Source organism: Phacochoerus africanus, chromosome 2 (genome assembly GCF_016906955.1).
Source record: "Phacochoerus africanus isolate WHEZ1 chromosome 2, ROS_Pafr_v1, whole genome shotgun sequence".
Taxonomy (NCBI): domain Eukaryota; kingdom Metazoa; phylum Chordata; class Mammalia; order Artiodactyla; family Suidae; genus Phacochoerus; species Phacochoerus africanus.
The window spans coordinates 261,317,977-261,338,166 of record NC_062545.1 but is presented as its reverse complement, the minus strand read 5'-3'; the positions used below and the strand labels follow the sequence as shown (position 1 = coordinate 261,338,166).

The following is a 20,190-nucleotide window of genomic DNA, read 5'->3' as shown; positions in this document are numbered from 1 at the left end:
GTGACTAGACATAGTTCCCAGTGCTACACAGCAGAATTTCATTGCTTATCCATTCCAAAGACAATATTAAATTGTGTCCCATTGCCATGTAAAAATCTACAGATTTTTTTTCACATATTGTATATGATTAGACTGTCCTCCTTATTCAAAGAGGAAGGAAATAACGCCAAAGAGGGTTATGTGACATGTCCAAGGTCACTCAGGGAATGTCTGAACAGAGTATGATTAAAATTCAGGCCCTTGGACTGTGACAGTTGAGGCAGTATGACAAAACGGTAACTGCAATCGGAGATTGTCTTGAATTGACCTGTATCCAAATTCTGAAAGTATTTGCTGTTGAGAGAGACTATTACCTTGGGAATTGCACCCTAGCAGGAAAAAAAAAAAAAGACGCTTCTCAGAGGTTATTAAATCCAGTGAGATACAGAAAATTTCTTAGAACTGAGTAGGTGCTTAATAACCGAATGATTTGATACTTGTCCCCACATCTTGTCCTGATTTTTCTAGCGGTTATAGTATCATGAAGCAAAGCAGATCCTTGGAACTTTAACTCGAGGGCAGGTGGTATAATTATTGGCATTTTCCGATGACTCCCGGCCTCCGGGTTATTTTTACTTCTCATATCCACATGGCCTTGACCCAGCAGTCCAGGCTTTAGCCAAGCACAATATAATTATGCATTGTGGAGATGAAAATCTCTTGGGGACAAGTCACCTCAGGCTCCAATCCTGGGGCCACAGCTTCTGAGCCCAGGTCAGCTTTTAACCAACTTCCTGCTCCAGACGGTGTTTAATTGGAATCTACGGAAAGATTCTGGCTACTAAGATAATCATTATCTCTATTATCAGGACTCGTTACATCCACCCCATTTTGATTCTTCTCTCTGAACTCTATACTTACTTGCCTCTGGATTTAATCTCCCTAGACTCCTGCAGTGGGGCAAAGGGATGTGACTTCTTATATTTTATTGAACTGAAGTCGGTTTCAGTTTATTAGACTGATAGTCCCCGATCTCCCACTTATTAGAAACGTGACCTCAAAAAAAAAAAAAAATCACTAAACCTACCCGAGTTAGTTAGTTTCCTCATCTATATGATCAGGACCATGAAAAAAGCTACCCTACGGGGTCGATGTCTCAGTCATTTTATACGATATATGTAAAAACTCTTCATAACCTGTAAAATGCACAGATACAATGTTAACACGATCAAGGGCACTGTCGTCGCTATAGATTCTAGATGTTTGATGAAGACACTGTGACTGCTTCTAAGAAACCGATGTTTTCATTGGAGAAGGTAAAGCAGGAGCCCCACAAAATGTAACAACATAGTAGAGCAACGGTGGGATTTCTGATACTTAGGACTTCAGACTCTGGAGTCTGACAGGCCAAGGTGTGGACTGCCATTTACCAACAACGTAACCTTGGTACGGAATTAAGGTGGTTGAGCCTCATTTGTCCAATGGATAGGATGGAGATAAAATTAGTACCTACCATCAGAAGACCAATAAATGAACATATATGGCACTTTTTGCATGTAGTTACGAAGTCAAGCACAAGGCTCCTTATTAGGCAAATTTACCAACCATTAATTTCTCGACCAATTGAAAAAAGTGAAATAGAGAATCGGAACGTAGAATGTATGCAGTACTGTACATATGAAACTGACAGCACTGACGGCCTAAACCTAGCCAGAACACAGATTGGGACTTGAACCCACATGCTGGGACTTGAACCCAGGCTAAAGCCAGCTTGGGACTTGAACCCAGCCAAAACCCAGATTAGGACTTGAACCCACGGTTTTAAATTAGAATCACGCACCCTACGTCTGGACTCACTGAGCTTCAGGTTCTTCATGCCTCCGCACAGAAGGAACTCAGCAGGAGACAAAGTGATAGGCAAGAAATAGATTTATTAGGATAGGACGCCTGTGAGAGATGCAAGCGGACAGGCAAGGAAGCTCTGCCCCGCGCACGGATCCAGTGGGCTACAGTTTTATCCTCCAAGGGGAGTCGGGGTTGGAAAGCCCCACCTCTTCCTTTCTGGCAGCAGTAGCTTCTCCTTAGAATCAGGTAAGTTGTGTATTCAAATCAGCTGAAGGGAGATCTTCAAACCCTTGCCCTTGGTCTGAATCTGAATGCAGGCCTCATCCCACAACCAATGACCGGAGGTAATTTTCACACCTCCATTAGTCAAGGCAGCCTGCCTTATTCTGATCACTTTCTTGAACTTACAATGGTCTCCCAACATCCCCCAGGTTTCTTTCTTTATCTATGATCCCCTACTGGGGCTTCTACAACCACCTGTGCTCACTCCATTCCTATCACATAGATGAATACAACTTATTTTAACTTGAAATATATAAATACATGTTTCTTGGCCAGCCTTTTGAAGCAAGCCCAAAATCTTTGAGGGGGTTGGTATATTCCACTTGGCATTTTCTTGGCGTTCTTGCATAAATCACACCAGTAATTGTATAATATTTCCAATTTTGGTTTATTCAAAATGGAGCAATAGTTTAAAGACTCTTGAGAAGCAATCTAAATGTTTGTAGATTTTTATGAGTTCTCCTAATCTTTTTCAGGTACTTCCCCTTTATTTAAATTGATGGCAGTTCTTTCGTGAACTGGTCTTTATCCAATTCTCCCGCAGAATTCAGATGAGTTCCCACAGAAGAAGACAGCTCACATTTCATTGATTTATTGGACTTTTCATTCCAGGATCTCATAATAGCAAATACAACTGGCACAAGCAGGTTTGGTAACAAACAAAACCGACTCTCTGAAAGTAAACCTGTTACTTGGAGGGACCAGATGCACATGGGCTTTGTAGGAGCCCAACTAACCAGCCACAAGCATTCAGTACACCAAAAACATCACACACCACACTGACTGGATGGAAGAAAGAGGGTCAGTTCTTTGCCAAGTCACATGCAGGTCAATTACATGAGCTTGTCCTGAGACAGAAGCTCTTATTCCTACTAACTCGCCACTATAATAATAAATAATGATAATAATAAACATATAATGGCTATTTATTATGTACCAGGAACAGCTTTAAATGCTACACCTAATTTACTCATTGCATCCCTACAAAAACCCTATAAAATAGATTCTGTTTTGCTTCCCACTGTATAAACATAGAATTTGAATTGCAGTAAAGTGAGAGGGAAATACATTCCTGTCGGAAAGACTACAAGAATCCCCTTTTCTCTTTGCCTGAACTGTTCTATTCATCCTTTAAATTTCAGATCCAATCCCCATTTCTTAGTGATGCTTGTCCCGACAGTAGGGCTGGATTGCCCTGTCAAAAGTATGTCCTAACTGCATCCCACATGGAAATTTTTTCTAACCACTTAGGCACATTTGTGATTGTGAGATTAATCCCAGACTTCCCCTACTTGCCCATAAGTGCTGTGAGAGCAGGGATTCTGTTTTTTGTGTTCACTAGTTATCACCACCACCCCCGCCACCCCCATGGTGATAGATCAAGTGCCTGGCATATAATGACACAGTATTTCCTGAACTGAAATGAGGGAGCATTTGAGATGGAAGCTGAAGGATGAGCGTGCTTTGAACTTGAGGTGGACAGAATGGTTCTCCAAAGAAACTACGTATACCTATGAAAATTGGATGCTAGACTAATTTCATCCAGAAATAGGAAATCAGAAATCAGAGAGACTGCATAAATCAGGTTTGAGCACATGGACTCTGGAACCAGACCAGTCTGGTGTAAAATCTTGGTGGGTTGCATGTTCAGGGTGTCTGGGGCCCTAAGTATCCTCAGCTGTAAAATGAGGATCATAATGGTATGTTCCCCCCAGAGTTATTGTGAGTGAAGACCACTATATATATATAGTGTTCTTAGAATATAGTAAATGATCAACAAATATAAGCTCTTAGTGCAGTTCTCCTTGTTTTGATTGAATAAGATTAGACCAGGAGTTTGAAATGAAATTACGGAGGGATTGAATACCTAGCCATCAAGCATGTATATCATCATTTAGGTGATGAGCAGCCATTGGAAACAAATATTAGGGATACACTTAAGGAGTGTTCTCTGGTAACCTTTGGAAATAAGAGCTGGAGAATCAATGGAACCTCTCTCCCAGGTGGAAAAGGATTCAGTGTTTCTTTTCTGTGTTGACATGAGCTTTATCACAGATCTACAGATTAGAGCAGTGGTTCTCAAACTGGCATGGGCATCTCAATCCCCAGGACGGCTTTGGGAACACAGATGGCCAGACCCCACCCCCAGGGATTCTGTATTCAGTACGTCTGGGACAGGTCCCAGGTCCTAGATGATACTCATATTGCTGGTCTAGGCACCAAAATGACCTTGGATTAGAAGCCTTTCTTCACTGCTGTAAATATGGCCTTACATCACTAGATGTGCACTTGGTTGAAACCAAGCAAAAATTAGTCTCCCTAAGGGATGGATAGGATATTGTGAGGAGGTAAATGGTGTGTGTGTGTGTGTGTGTGTGTGTGTGTGTGTGTGTGGTGGGAGGAAGTGGTATCTGTGGCTGAATATGTTTAGGAAATGTTGAGTTAAAAAAAAAATAAAACCCACTAAATATGGAGTTCCCATTATGGCTGAACGGAAACAAATCTGTCTGGCACCCATGAGGATGCTGGTTCGAACCCTGGCCTCGCTCAGTGGGTTAAGGACCTGGTATTGCCGTGAGCTGCAGTGTAGTTCATAGATGTGGCTCAGATCTGGTTTGCTGTGGCTGTGGCTGTGGCCAGTGGCTACGGCTCCAATTCCACCCCTAGCCTAGCAACTTCCATATGCTGCAGGTGTGGCTCTAAAAAGACAAAGCAAAACAAATAACGACAACAAAAAGACAATAAATAGACCTGTTCCTTGCATGGCCAGGCACTAAACCTTTCTCTGCTCAAAATACAAAACAACAACAACAACAACAAAAAAACCCAAACCAAAAGAATAAAAAAAAAAACCCAAACTAAATAGAGAAGTGGTCATGTGCATATTTTTAAAAATCTTGTTGGCCATAGAACCATCCTTTTGATTTTTTTTTTTTTAAGAGGTTGGGTTTCTTAGCACACAGCCTTGGGAAAGAATGATTTACTCCAGGTTTAGAGGTGACGACCCAGATTACTTGGTGTGGTACCCAAGGGTTGTGATTTCCTGACAGTAGAGATCCTCATCCTTTGGCCAAACTTCGCTGAGTTGAGTTTCTAACACCTTCTGCTTAAACAGATGCTAATGGCCCTGTATCCCAGCAGGTACCCGTCCTGCTGTGAGGTGGCGTGACTGCTAACCAGCAGCGGCCAAAATAGCAGCAGGAAGGTACTCAGTCTCTGGTATAATTAGGGAATAAATTTACCCCACTTGGCTTAGGGACATTCCTACCTCTAAAAAGTAAACTATTACTAAGACAAATACCTTATGCATAAGACAGATACCTTATGCATAGATTATTTTATTTTGCAAAGGGCTCTCGAAGCAATGATCTTAACTGATTCTTATAATAAGCGATGGGGGGTGTGTGTGTAGCTAGAACAAGGATTGGACTCCTCATTTATAGGTGAGAAAACTAAAGTTTACAGAAATTAATTACTGGCCCCACATTATGAAATAATATTCCCTCTTCTGCTGCCATCCTATATAGGCAAAACCCCTTGTTAAGAATATGTACATTAATACATATATGGAATCTTCATTTATTTATCCATTTATTTCTCCATTCAGCAAATATTTTACAATTACCCACAAAGTGCCAGGCATTATACAAGGGGTGCTGGTGGAGTAGTGAATGAGACAGAGGCACCTGTCTATAGGGATCTTGAGATCTAGCAAATAAGATAAAACCGGCACAGGATTGGGCCCGCACCCAGATTTACCTTAGCAATCTGAGATTCAGCAAGGTTAAACGGCCCAAAATTCCAGAATCAGAAAATGTCATAGGTCTCAGGGAACCTAAAAGGCCATCTAATCTATTCCCGTCATTTGATTAAAGAGTAAAATGAAACAGAGGGGGGAGTGTCTTGGCCAGAGTAACTACATAGGTTTTGTTTTGCAGAATTCAGTTCTTCATGGTTGTAGGACTTAGGATCACTCTTTCCTTGCTGGTGCTTGACCAGAGTTCACTCTTAGCTTTTAGAGGCCATTGTCTAGGCCTGGTATATATATGGACCGCTCCATCTTCAAAGGAACAAAGGGCAACAAGTCTTTCTAGTGCTTCAGTTACCTCTGAATTCTCTTCCTTCCACACCCAGAGAAAGCTCTGCTGCTTTTAAAGGGCACCTCTTGGTCAGATTAGGTTCCCTAGCTGACCTCTTTGTCTTTGTATCAACTGTGCCAAATAATGGAACATAGTCATAGGTGTGGTATCTTACTCCACTGGTCCTGGGGTTCGAGTCTGGAATCTTAGGGAAGGAAGAGACATTTTTAGAGTTCTGCCTAGGTCAGTTCTATAGCTTGGTAGTAGCAGATTGTGAAAGAAATACCCTGAATTCTCTCTGGGGGTTCATAGTATACAGTAGTTGGAATAGCCATCATTGTCTTAACAAACTGACCCAAATTTAGGTCCTTAAAGCACCAATCGTTTATTATGCTCATGAGCTACAGGTCAAAAATTTATACCAGAATTGGCTGGGCAATTCTTCTGTTCCACATGGAGTTACTTGAAGCAACTCAGTATTCAGCTGGCCACTGGGCTGGTGGTTCTAAGAAAACTTCCCTCACATGTCCGATGCCTTAGCAGAGGTGGCCCGAAAGATGGGCTCAGCTGTGGTCTCTCTCTCCAGCAGGATGTTCAGATTCCTTATAAGTGGTCTCAGAGCTGCAAGAGGAAGTTTCTCAAGAAACAAAGAGTAGAAGCTGCTAGTCTCTTGAGAGCTGAGTCTCTTATCCAAGTGAATTGTCCTGCCTTATTGTATGGATCAAAGGAGTGGTGGAACCTGCCCAGATTCAAGGGAGGGAAGAGAGATCTCCTGTCACAGGAGGAGTGTCAGGGGATCCATGGCCACCTGTCACCCATTGTGTACTTTTTATTTGTTCATGTTTCCAGTGTGATGCATTATAGTACAGAGGGGAGTGCACTCTTCAGAGACCTTGGGAAGAAACATTTTGTAATACAAAATTACCCTTTGGAACCTTGGTCAATCAAGACCAAGGTGGTTTAATGGATTTATCTTGTGGTGTACTCCCCTTGTGACGTGCTTCAATTTTGGTACGTATTTGATTGCTCTTGTGGTTGGGTTTTGTTTTCTGAGAAGCTGGTTAAAGGGAAAGGGTATTCCATAATATCATTTTTATTATTTGGTGAGTATACTGGAAGTGGGAAGGAAGGGGATTCTGCCCATTGCTGAATATTCCAATTATGGATTCATCTCAAGCATGCACTCTTGGAATGGGGAAATAACCACAGGAAATAGGAAATAACCACTGGACCCACTGAGAGAAGAATAGGGTAACATTTTGTGTTTTCTAGAACTACTATCAGTTAGTTTCTGAGCCAGTATCCAGTAATCCTTGAAAAGCATGATTACTTCCTTTCCCCCAGTGTGTAAGTCACCCAAGTAAAAAGCTGTTGGCCCCTTTGGGGGAGGGTGGGGAAAGATGAACAGTACCCATCTGTGGCTGTGTGCAGGGTCCTTCCTCAAGGGGAAGATTCTAGTTCGGGGCTTCCAGGTACAAGTTGTGTGACCTCAGGCAAGTCACGTAAACTCTGTTTCCCATGGACCAAGCCTTGGCTAAGCATCCTTTCCCATTCTGAAAATCGGCCATGCCAAACACACAGACAGCTCCCCCTCCTGGAATAAATTGCTATGTTGACAGTCCCTGACCTACTGATTGGGGGTGGGGAGGCTGGGGGGTAGAAAATTTATGATGAAAACCTATTCTGAGGGTATACTAAACTGTCCTATTGAAGAATAGGTACAAGACCACAGATAACCCTAGGCTAGCTCTGGGCATCCTGCTGTCAGTCACGGCAGCCTAGAGGTACCCTCCCGATCATGGGGCAATGAAGCATTTAACTAAGGATATCTTTTGCATTTCTTTTCTATTTATGGGAGTAAGAATGCAGTGAGGCCAAACACCAGGGCAACCAAGATGCACAGTCAGGGTGAGGGACAGGGAGAGGCATGCAGACAGCTGAGCTTCACCACGAGTGATATGTGGGATTTGTTCAACCCAGCACAACCAGGGATGTCTTCGTTCCCATCTCTGCTTGTCATTCTGCATTTGTAGCAAGGAGGGCAATTGACTCACCCGGCTGACGCAAGGCAAGAAAATAAGCATCTCCAGACCCTTTTTGTTGTTTTCAGTTGGTTTTTTTTTTTTTCCTCCCTGGGGCTAAGAAGTGGCTTCCTGTTCAGAATAGAATCCAGAGGATTGAGTCAGAAATAGAACTAAGTTCTTACAATTTCAGTGGGTAGCTCTTACTTATCCCCCCTCAGAGCCATTTCCCAATGCTCCTCCTCACCTCCACCCTCCAAAGCCACCAACAAACTCACACCTGGGTGAAGTGTAGTCCTGCTGATGTGACAACTCATTGGTGACCTTCAGGAATTCCTGTCACCTTTCTAAGCCTAGTTTTTCATACCTTTAAAATGAGATCCATGATGCCCTCTCAACCCAGCCTATGACACAGAAAAGTGGTAAAGATCGGAATTAGAGTACCAAACAGAAGAACTTTAGAAAGTTTGAAAGTGATATAAAAATGTAACATATTTCTGCCTTCCTTGTGTTATTCTGATTTTTTTTAAAAGGATGATTTTGGAGGTAAACATTTTGGGGAAGTAGTGGAGATATTATAGCAAGTGAAAAGATTGTTAAGTGAACAGCAAGATGGATTTTCAACAAACTGAATTCCCACATGTAACCAGCATCCAGATCAGAAACACAGGGTGTTATCAGCACTACAGAAACCCCGTGTCCTCTTCTGGGTACCATCAGTCTTCTCTTCAAGGGAATTACCCCTTTGGTGGCTATACCCACTGTAGCTCATTTTTCCGCTCTCTTTCTATACAGTGCGCACTGTTTGATATCTGGCTTTTCCCACCTTTCATTCTTCTATGAGCTTCCTCTATATTGTTTTGTGAGGTTTTGGCACATTTATTCTCAAGAATATTCCATTATGTATAAAAGTCTGTTCCACTGCGGATGGTCTCAAGTTGGGGATATGACAGTGTAGACAGTCTTACACACATCTTTGGGTGAACTTCTATGTGCATTTTTGCCAGGTATCTACTGGGTGTAGAATTGCTCACCTCGTAGCAACTTCAGTAGATCCTTCTGCTTTTCCAGACTTGCTCAATGAACCAGGGATCCTTCTTGCAGGTAGCATAGGAGAGTTTCAATTGTCCCACTTGCTGGGGAATGCTTAGTGTTTCTCATCCTTTTTATTTGTATCTTAGCATCCTCCTGCAGTAGAATCCCATTTTAATTGGTGTGGTCCTGATGACTAAAGAAGTGGAGCTTCATGTGCTTATTGGCCTTTTGAATATCCTCTTTGATGATGTGCCTGCCTGTTCATATCATCATATCATTTGCTTACTTTTCCTTTTGGTTATTTTTCACTCTGGGACAAATCACATTTATTAAACAATTTAGTGGAACCTTCTCAAGAAAAATACAAATTGTGATAAAAGACACCCAGGAAGGAGTGATAAACTTCAGGCAGCATGAAATGCCTTTGAGAAGCCCAGCATCCAGCCAGTGTAGGAGTTATTTATGTATTACAAATACAATCTTTGATTGGGTAGAGGTATTGGCAAATGTATGTTCTAACTAAAGTGTGTCTTTCTGCTCTTTGAGTGGTATCTTTTGATGGGTATGTTTTAATCTTAATATATCTATTAATCAACATATTTTTTTTCCTTTATGGTGAGCTGTGTTAAGAAATCTTTGCCTACTTCAGTCTCATAATGACGCTTCTCTATGTTTCTTCTAAAAAAGTGTTTTGTTGATGTTACTATTATTTTGCTTTTCACATTTAGATCTGTAATCCATCTGTTAATGATTCTGGGATGTAGAAGAGATTAAGTGTCAAGAAGAGATTGATTATTGCTGCTTTAATATCAATATTCAGCTGCCCCAACAACATTTATTGCATTTTTTCCCTGGATTTTTAAATCTAGGCTTATTTCAAAGGGACCGTTTTCTTTGTGAGCTCCAGAGGAACAGGAAAGTTGGTTTCATGAGAGACAATGTGTACCTGTGTCAGAAGCAGTGTCTTATCTGATCTTCAAAACAATCCTGCAAGTCATGTATTATTATGCCATCCTGTAGTGGAGAAAACTGAAGCTTAGAAAGGACAAGCAATTAGTTCAAGGTTAAGTAGTGAGTAGCAGAACTATGATTCAATACCCCATCTTTTCTAACCCCAAGGCTGACATCTAGCTCTGTCTTAAAGCATCATGGGGACAGCAGTCATCAGAACTGTGGCCGGTGAGTGACCAGGGAGACTAGGATATTAAGCTATAATCACCTGGGTTGTTCTAGTAACTGAGAGGAGTATTTGCACCTGGAACATTTATAAAACACAATTATTTTTTGCCCTCAGTAATAATAATGGTTAATAGTCATAGCTTCTTTTCTCCCCGAGCTTTGCATATCTGATTCTAATTCTGAAGATAACGTGGAAGGTAGATATTACCTCCCCCATTTGACAGAGAAAGAAGCTGAGAATCAAAGAGGTGATGTGGTTTATCCAAGGTCCAAGAACAAGGTCAAATATCCAAGGCGAAATAGTGGTCCCGCAGGTCCAGCATTGACTTAACTAACTCCCACAACCATTAACTGGCTCACTCCACCTCACTGCCCAGATCATTGATGTAGTGAGACCATTATTGTACTTCGGGGTGAAGCCCATCAGACCTGATTAGCCCCTTCTCATTTTCTTGCCTTCTCCTCTGTGCCTGTCAATCTGCCTGACGACCGCCCAGGAAGAATAAACTACTCTTGCAGCCCTCCATCTGGGAGCTCCCTGCTGCTTTCAGCCTGTCAGCCCTAAAGAGGCTTCTGGATCCTTCCTTCCTTTGCCTCTAGCACATCCAGGCCCTGAAGCAAAATGCTGAATTTGAATATGTAGCTGATGTTACCTGTCGCCTCATTCCATACACAGAACTGTGTAATTGCAGAAATTGTTTCATAATCCTCCTCAATTAGGCTCCTGACAACCTAATTTTAAAGGCCCCGTTGGATTTTCACTTGGCTGCTGTTCTCCATTCTCCTTCTACCCTCTCCCTCCACCCTCCACAAAGAAGATCTGCTACAGTCCACAATTCCAGACCAGAAAGCATCTCTGTTGTGGCGAGGGACCACAACATTTCTCTTTGGGATTTTTCCTCTATTGCCATAGGCTGTTCGGTAAGGCTCTGACATCATGTGCAGAACTGAGAGAAGGCGGGCAAGCAGGCTACTGAGGCAATGGTGGAAACTCAAAGAGGGCAATGGTGAAAAGCTAGAAATGAATCTGCGGAAAAGGATGAACACAGAGTGGGGTCTGCTGGTCAGCTCTGATTCACACTAGAAGGTCCATAACCCAGGGCTTCTTTCAGTAAAACCCCAAGCATTCCGACACCACTGATGCTTTCATCTCTTATCTGAACTCTTCCTCTAGCACACACAGAGTCAGACACACCCCAAAACAGTGCATCATCAGAAACCTAAAAACCACTGTTTGTCTGCCCAGTTTCATCGTAATCTCTGGTGGGCAGAGTATACATTCTGTGGAGTCTCATGAAACCACTCAAACACCCATGACAATGTCAAAGAAATGGCAAGAAAGAAAGAAGCACAATGCATAAATAAAAGAATGATTTAGAACACTGCTTTCCTTTTAAAAAAAAAAAATTTCTTCTCCCCATTTAAATAAACACCTCTGGTAGGCAAATGGGCGTTATGGATTATACTTTTCTATTTTAGCCTGGATCTATCCCTCACACCACCCTTCTCCTTGGCACTGGATTTGTGTGATCTTCCCTAAAATGCCACTGGCCTGGCACTGCCATCCTGTTTTAGGCAAAACCTCCAATTAAAATCAGCGGGAAGTTTGCTTGAATTAGGAATCCCAGCCTGGGCTCCCCACCTGGCTAGTTCTGAAGGGGAGCTGTGCGCCTTTGAAAGCACGATGGGAAGCCCTGGGTGGCATAGCCTATGTCCTCCAAGTGACGAGCAGCTCCAGCTGTGTCACCAGGAGGCCTGTCAGGTCGCCAGAAAATCCTGGCTGAGGCAAAGACAGAGCCTGCGGGGGGGAGAGGAGGTGTCTCCGTGGCCTGGAGCCTCACTTCTCCTCCACTCTAGGTTTGAGAGGGTGGGAAAAGTAAAGAGGGGAATAGAGGGAATACTGGGTTTGGATGCAGAAATCCTGAGCTCTGGCCTGCTATGTCCCTGCTGTGTGACCATGGGAAAGTCACAGTACCTCTCTGGTCTCCCATGCCCTTTCAGTAGAACAAAAATCACAAATGAGTCCTAGCTCAGGGGGCTAATGAGAGGATAAAGGCTGACTGCCCTGATAGAGAAAGCACTCAAGAAACACTGCAACTCTACCTAAACAACTAAGTTTCACTGTTTAGATATAAACCTGAGGGAGATGAGCTGAATATTTCCAAGGTTTCTTTCCTCTTGATTTTCTGATGCTATGGTCCAAACGGCATCCTGAGCAGCCTCTGGAGAAGGCTACCAATCGGGCCCCAGCTTTAGGAATAAAAATGCAACTTCCCGCCCTCTCCTCCTCCTTTCAGTCCCCCATCAGAATGAACTGAACTCCCATCCAGCAGAAAGAGTTCAGCTTTGGCTGCAAAGGGAAGATGCTTTGGCTCCCCAGGGACAGAGAAAAGCATCTTAAAACATGGTCCTCACTGCTGCACATGGGCTGCCTTGCAGTGGGGGCTGTGTCAGCCCTCCCTGAGACACCCCCGCCCTCCCCGCCACCTCTCTGAGCTGGCCTATTAAGCCGCTCCTCTGTTGCCAGGGTTGAGGCAGGCTGTCACCAGCTAGCCTGGGAAATGGTATTTATAGATCACGGTCCCTCCTACCCCTGGGCCCCAGCCTCTCCCTGAGATCTTGTCGGTGAGCTCCAATTATCTGTGAATGGAGGAGAGGGATCCTGGCAGGTCCAGGGGAAGCAAGGAGTGTGATAATAGGCCCTTCGCACGCTCCAACTTTTAGTGTTTTCCATGATTTCAATTTATTTCTCTTCTCATGGGCTGCTTCCTTCTTGCGGGCTTTGTCGTTATGCTTTTACACCGAGGTGCCCAGCAGAAAGGGCACTGACGCTGCAGTCAGAGAGCTTGGTATTTGAATGTGGAGGAAGCTTGTGATGTCAGACAAGTTATCCCACTTCTCAGGGCCTCGCTTTCTTCATCTGTGATACAGACCGTGTTATCCACGCTGTTCTGGGAAAGCTCCAGTACAATGCCTGGTACACAGGCTGTCCCTTGACAGCCATTGACTCTCTTGGCTGGTTTAAGGTGCCGCCTGCCATCAAGCATGGCAGAGTTTCTGAATGTCAGTGATGACTACCCAGGGCCCTGGCTGGAGATGGAGAAGGTGTAGGAGCTTGATCTGACTGAAGTGGATTCCTCCTTATTAGGAGTTGCTTGTGCTAAGGACAAGCATGCAAAAAACTGAGATAAGCTTGCTTCATTTGTTTTGTTTTTTTCTTCTCGTTTTGGTCTTCTCTTCAAAAATGAAGTACTGGGAGTTCCTGTTGTGGCTCAGCAGGTTATAAACCCAACTAGCATCCATGAGCATGCAGGTTCAATCCCTGGCCTCACTCAGTGGGTTAAGGATCTGGCATTGCCCTGAGCCGTGGTGTAGGTTGCAGATGTGGATTGGATCCCGAGTTGCTGTGGCTGTGTTGTAGGCCAGCAGCTGCAGCTCTGATTCAACCCCTAGCCTGGAAACTTCCATATGCCACAGGTACGGCCCTAAAAACACACACAAAAAAGGACTAAAATCTAAAGACTTTTCCCTGACCTTGGAAATTGGGCTCACTTGTAGCACTGCTTCCCCAGTCTGACCCCCCACACACACTACACCAGAAAAAGACCCATCCAGCGTCTGCATTCCCTGATTTTGTGAAAATGACATATGAAGGCTTGGCTGGGTTTCTTCCTTTCTATCTTACCCACTCTAATTCCATTCCATCACCTTTTCCCTCTCCAGTTCCCTCCTCCTCCACTGCTTCCATCTGCTCATCTGCATCAGGCTCCTTAGTTTCCCCACCATCCCGAGACCCGGACACCCTTCCTCACGCTCCACCTCTCTCCTCTCCCGCATTATCCCTTTCCTCTTGCCCTGGGCCTCACACTCCCTGCCTGCCCCCTCCCCACGCTCTGCCTGGTTCTGAGTCCTCCCGCTGTATCATTAATGCCTTCTTTGATACAGCCCACAACCTCATGATTATTCTGAGGTCAGGAGATGCAGGTGCCAGGCAGCTCTCTGATGCGCCTCAGAGGGCCTCTGTCCCCAATCCCTCCTGCTCGACAGGCCTGGAATCCTAATTTGCCACTCGGCCCTCCGCTTCTTGCAGCATCACCGGGAACTTTCATCTTATCCTTTCCCCCCACCAAGGATGCTGAGAGTTCAGCCACAATGAGGCATTGATTCAAGGAGTGGGGGGCTGTGGTCCTGACAAAGGGTCCCAATGATGAGACACGAGAAAGGGGGCGCTCTACGGGGTTATAGAATGCCTTGCAGATGGGAACAGAGGAGCTGTAAATGGGGTACTGTCCTGGCCCTTGGAGAGGGAGTGACGGGGCAAGTGTGGGCCATTTGAAAGAGGCATTTTGAAATGACGCTCTCGTCAGATGGAACCACGCAATCAGAGACATGTGGCGGGCCCCTGCGGCTCACAAAAATATCAGATGACTCATAGCCAATATTCAGTCCATGTTCTGGTTGGGGAGGTGGGAGCCGCATGGCTCATTATCATTCTAGCTTCGTTTCCTGAAGGCTGGGCCCGCTGCTGTTCTCCAGGCTGTAATAGGATTGGGCTCACGAAGCAGAGAAGCAGAGACCAGGGAGGCCTGGAGCTGTGTGGGTGGAAGGTATTGAAAACTAATACTGCAGTTCAGGAGGGAGAAGAGAAGTTGATTTTTGTTTGTTTTTTTTGGGGGGGTTTTTTTCCAATGAAAAATGTCAATTTTGTCTGTTCGTTCATTCGTTCAGCATTCATTCATTCCTTCCGCAAACATTTATGTAGAGCCAGGCTCTGGGCTAGATGCTCAGGGAAGAAGGGAGCCCCCACTCCAGCCTTAGAGCCTGCAAGGGAAAATGAACCCCCCAAACAGAGGTCTTAATACAGTGTTTTGAGGAGTTTCCATCATGGCTCAGTGGTTAATAAATCTGACTAGGAACCATGAGGTTGTGGGTTCGATCCCTGGCCTCGCTCAGTGGGTTAAGGATCCGGCGTTGCCATGAGCTGTGGTGTAGGTCACAGACACGGCTTGGATCCTGCATTGTTGCGGCTGTGGCATAGGCCGGCAGCTACAGCTCTGATTGGACCCCTAGCCCGGGAACCTCCATATGCTGAGGGTACAGCCCTAAAAAGACAAAAAAAAAAAAAATAGTGTTTTGAATGGTGTGAGGGAAGTTTCATTGCCAAATTGCTCTGCGGATTTAAAAGGCAGAGCAGTTTCCAGGGCCCTCTCATTATTCCTCCATTTTTTTGCTCAGCTGATAAGCACCTCATTTAAAGCACAGCATTCTGGGATGCTGTTTCAACAGTATCCATTTTCAAATGTCCCACGAAAACCAAAGGGTTTCCCTCCAACCCCAGAGAGATAGTGAAATCCCTGAGAGTGTCTCAATACCTTCAAAGGAAGAGCTTATTCTCCGGGATGAGAGTTCCTAGTATGATTACGTTTTTAATAATTGGTCTACGCCAGGCTCTATGCTAAATGCTTTAAATATATCCTCTCATTCTATCCTCTCCCTTGCTGCCTAAGATGGGCTCTATTATTCTCCTTTTAGCTATGGGTACTGAGGCTCCAAGACTCCGAGTGGCTTGTTCCTGGGTACAGACCTGAGCTTTGAACTCAGTTCGGCTTGGGCCAACGCGCATGCTTTTCAATATTAGTCTGTACTGCCTACCTCACGGCTTGTGACGATGACTCAGCAGTGGCAAGGATAAAATAGATGGGCTGCTAGCACTTTCTGCCACAGAAACTACAATACAAGGGGGCTTCTGTTTCCAGTTTTCTCAGACGGGATCAGGAACTACTGCCACCATCTTCTCATCACCATCAACCGGGGCACATTCCAACCTTAAGAATGGCCTCCTTGACTCTTAAAAAAAAAAAAAAAAACCCATCTCTACAAGCCAGGAGATTTCTCTACTCACTCATTGCATGGTTTCTCTATTCTCTTGCCACGTCTAGAAAATGGAGCTGAGAGTCCCTTTGCAGGAATAACAAGAACTAACTTTTATTGAGTCCTTAATACCTACCATGTCTGAGGCTAAAGCTTCACATAAAAATTCATGCAATCCTCCGCACAGCCCGGTGTGGGAGAAATGACGAGGAAGGTGATGGAAACTGCCCAGCATTCCCTCAGCTCAGAAGTGGACGAGCCAGGATTTGAAGCACACTCTGACTGACCTCAAGTCCCAAGCTATATTCAGGGTGTGGTTGTGAGGCTCCGGTGAGAAAACGGGAGTGAACGTACCCTGCGCAGGGTAAAAAGTGCCAGACATATGTAAGGGATTATTCCTAGCATGGAAGATGGCCAAGAGGAGACATGCCCAGAAATGAGGAAAGATGAGAAGCTGCTAAGCTGCCTATCTTACCTCTTTTTGCCGTTTCTTGCTGTTGCTTCCAACCTGATCAGTATCTATTTTCACACAATGTTTCAGCGGCTGGAATCTGGGAAACAGGCTTGGGTATCGTTTTTAAGCGTGCTGAGTGTTAGACCTGACTCTTGGTACATCAATTAAAAAAAAGGAGTATTGAGGGGCAGCGGGACCCGGAGATACGAGTTGTGATGGAACTTTCACTGAATTGAGAGTTTGGAGCTCTGGAAAAATAAGGGAAATAACATCTTTCTTAGATGTTTTGAAAAGCCACTGTGAGAGCATGTAAGATCATCAGTATGGAAGCACCACATGCTCTCTAGAGTAATGTAAAATATAATTTGTTTTTGTTGAAATTGTTGAGATGTTATATAACTTCATGGGAGGAATCTGTGAAAAGGGTTGAAACATCTGAGGCAGGTTAAAAAGAAACAACCCCTCACTCAGTTCTTCTACATTGTCTTTTTTTTTTTTTTTTATCTATTGCTATCCGGCAGGGGTTTTTGGGTTTATACACTTTAATTTTCTGAATTACACTTATTTGGGATGAGTGAATAATAGAATCCTAGAACTGGAAGGACCTCAAAGAATGTTTACTCCAACCTCTTTCACTTTACAGTTGAGGACACCGAGCACTAGAGTACAACCTGATATAGCCAGTCTGTGGCTTGTTACAAGGAATTACAATGTAGCCCTTATCATTAACATTCAGTGTCCTTCCTATTATAACTGTTCTACTCAGTCTTCTCATTCTTTGGGCAGCTCCACTTTGCATTAGCAGTTGGATAAACCCACCCATAGTGGCTAACATTCTCCATTTCCCCTCTGTTTCCCAGGACAATTCAGCAGTGGCTTGCAAGGGTCCAGTCGCTTCTCTACTGCAATGAGAATGGGTTTTGGGGGACCTTCCTGGAGAGCCAAAGGAGCTGCGTGTGCCACGGTAGCACCACGCTGTGCCAGCGCCCCATCCCCTGCATCATCGGAGGGAACAACAGCTGCGCCATGTGCAGCCTGGCCAACATCTCGCTCTGCGGCTCCTGCAACAAGGGCTACAAGCTGTACCGAGGCCGCTGCGAACCCCAGAACGTGGACTCGGAGAGGAGTGAGCAGTTCATCAGCTTCGAGACCGACCTGGACTTCCAGGACCTGGAGCTGAAGTACCTGTTGCAGAAGATGGACTCGCGCCTCTACGTCCACACCACCTTCATCAGCAACGAGATCCGTCTCGACACCTTCTTTGACCCCCGGTGGCGTAAGCGCATGTCCCTCACTCTCAAGAGCAACAAGAACCGCATGGACTTCATCCACATGGTGATCGGCATGTCCATGCGTATCTGCCAGATGCGCAACAGCAGCCTGGACCCCATGTTCTTTGTCTACGTCAACCCCTTCAGCGGGAGCCACTCGGAGGGCTGGAACATGCCCTTTGGGGAATTCGGCTACCCGCGTTGGGAGAAGATCCGCCTCCAGAACAGCCAGTGCTACAACTGGACGCTCCTGCTGGGCAACCGGTGGAAAACGTTTTTCGAGACAGTCCACATCTACCTACGCAGTCGGACTCGGCTACCCACCCTCCTGCGGAATGAGACTGGCCAGGGCCCCGTGGACCTGTCCGACCCCTCCAAGAGGCAGTTCTACATCAAGATCTCGGATGTGCAGGTGTTTGGGTACAGCCTGAGGTTCAACGCCGACCTCCTTCGCAGCGCGGTGCAGCAGGTCAACCAGTCCTACACACAAGGCGGCCAGTTCTACTCCTCCTCGTCCGTGATGCTCCTCTTGTTGGATATTCGGGACCGAATCAACCGCCTGGCCCCGCCTGTGGCCCCAGGGAAACCCCAGCTGGACTTGTTCTCGTGTATGCTGAAACACCGCCTGAAACTGACCAACAGCGAGATCATCAGGGTGAACCACGCCTTGGACCTCTACAACACCGAGATCCTCAAACAGTCGGATCAGATGACAGCCAAACTCTGTTAACCTGGACCCTTTGCCATGGACGTTCCCTTTTGTTGTACAAACCTAACAGAAGCAAGCAAAGCAAAACAAACAACAATTTGTAAAATGTAATTAATATTCAAAGGAAAGGAGGAAAGTCTTCGTTCGTGGGAAACCGAAAACGTTCTAGCAACTGTATCAATGTTGGGCATGTTTGTTATTTCTATACTCTGTCATGAAGAAGGGTCTCCGCCTTGGGAGGAGCTCGGAGGGAGTGGCTTCTTAGGCTGTATTGAGGGGGAGATGGGGGAGAGCATATGCAATGAATTGTAAAGATCTCTGCTGTGCAGGTGCTAAGATGAAACACGAAACAGAAAGAGAGTTATATGTAATGTACAACCGACACTGCCATTTTTCCTTGTGGGAGGAAATGGACACAGATAAAGAAGATATTTCTTCGGTTATGATTTCTTCCCTCTTTATGCTTAGTTCCTTGTGGTTCTTTCGACTCTTTCGCACACTGGGGAGGGGACGCAGTGACAACGATGTCTTACCCAGATAGTGTCTTTTACGCTGAATAAATGGAAGCTAATTGAAGCTGGACACCTGGAGGGACTGGGGGGTGGGGGTGGTGAGAGGCATTCACATAATCACAGGATGTTAAAGACTAGAAGGAGCCTTCGATGTCAGCTTGTTGGTCTCCTTGATTTAGTTTGGGAGACAGCCTCACAGAGAAATGGCCTGCCCCTGGCTACACATGGTTACTGCCTGAATAGGGACTAGTACTCCTGCCTTCTGACTCCCTTGGCAGAGCTCCTTCTAAATCATGCTGGCCACTTTTGTGTTTATGCCTCCAACTAAATTGCCAAGGGATGAAGTATTTTTCAGTCTCAGGTTGTTTTCATAGTTTGCTTTTTTTTTTTTGTAATCAAAAAATCCCTTTCACCTGCTTTCTTCACAAAGAAATGGTGCCAGACTTCTTTGAAATTCTTTGCCTATTAAATTTTAGTTTGAATAAAAGTCAATAACCAAAATAAAATAGGGTAGGCTTTAATCCTGCATTGGTCTATCTGGACCACTTCTCCAAGGAGGAAATCCTTTCACTCAGCAAGTGTGTGCATGCAAACCCCCACCCCCCACAAATACACTAATACAGTCACTTTGTGGGCATCTCTGAAAGCTGAGAAGCCTTGTGTGGGACTCGGGGTTGACATCGAAAGAAGAGATGCAAGAAAGAAAACTCATTTCAGGAGTGCCCGCTTTAGCACAACTGGATCAGTGGGTGTCTCTGCAGTGCCAGGGCCAAGTAGGTTAAAGGATCCCACATGGTCACAGCTGTAGCTAGGTCACAACTGTGGCCCAGGAATTCCATATGCCACAAGGCGGCAAAAAAAAAAAAAAAAAAAAAAAGAAAAGAAAGAAAGAAGGAAGGAAGAAAGGAAGAAAGAAAACAAACAAAAAACCTCATTTCAAAGTGCTCCTGTAG

The 20,190-nt window shown here is 44.9% G+C and overlaps 1 protein-coding gene across 1 annotated transcript in view; it reads left to right on the top strand.

Moving 5' to 3' along the window:
* Window positions 1–19,179, top strand: part of BRINP1 (BMP/retinoic acid inducible neural specific 1) — a 146,677-nt gene extending 127,498 nt beyond the window's left edge. Inside the window, exon 8 of the mRNA XM_047769258.1 lies at window positions 17,606–19,179. Within this exon, the coding sequence (XP_047625214.1) occupies window positions 17,606–18,746 (1,141 nt within the window). The 3' untranslated portion in view covers window positions 18,747–19,179. The remainder of the gene's footprint in view (window positions 1–17,605) is intronic.
* The last annotated feature ends 1,011 nt before the right edge of the window (window positions 19,180–20,190 follow it).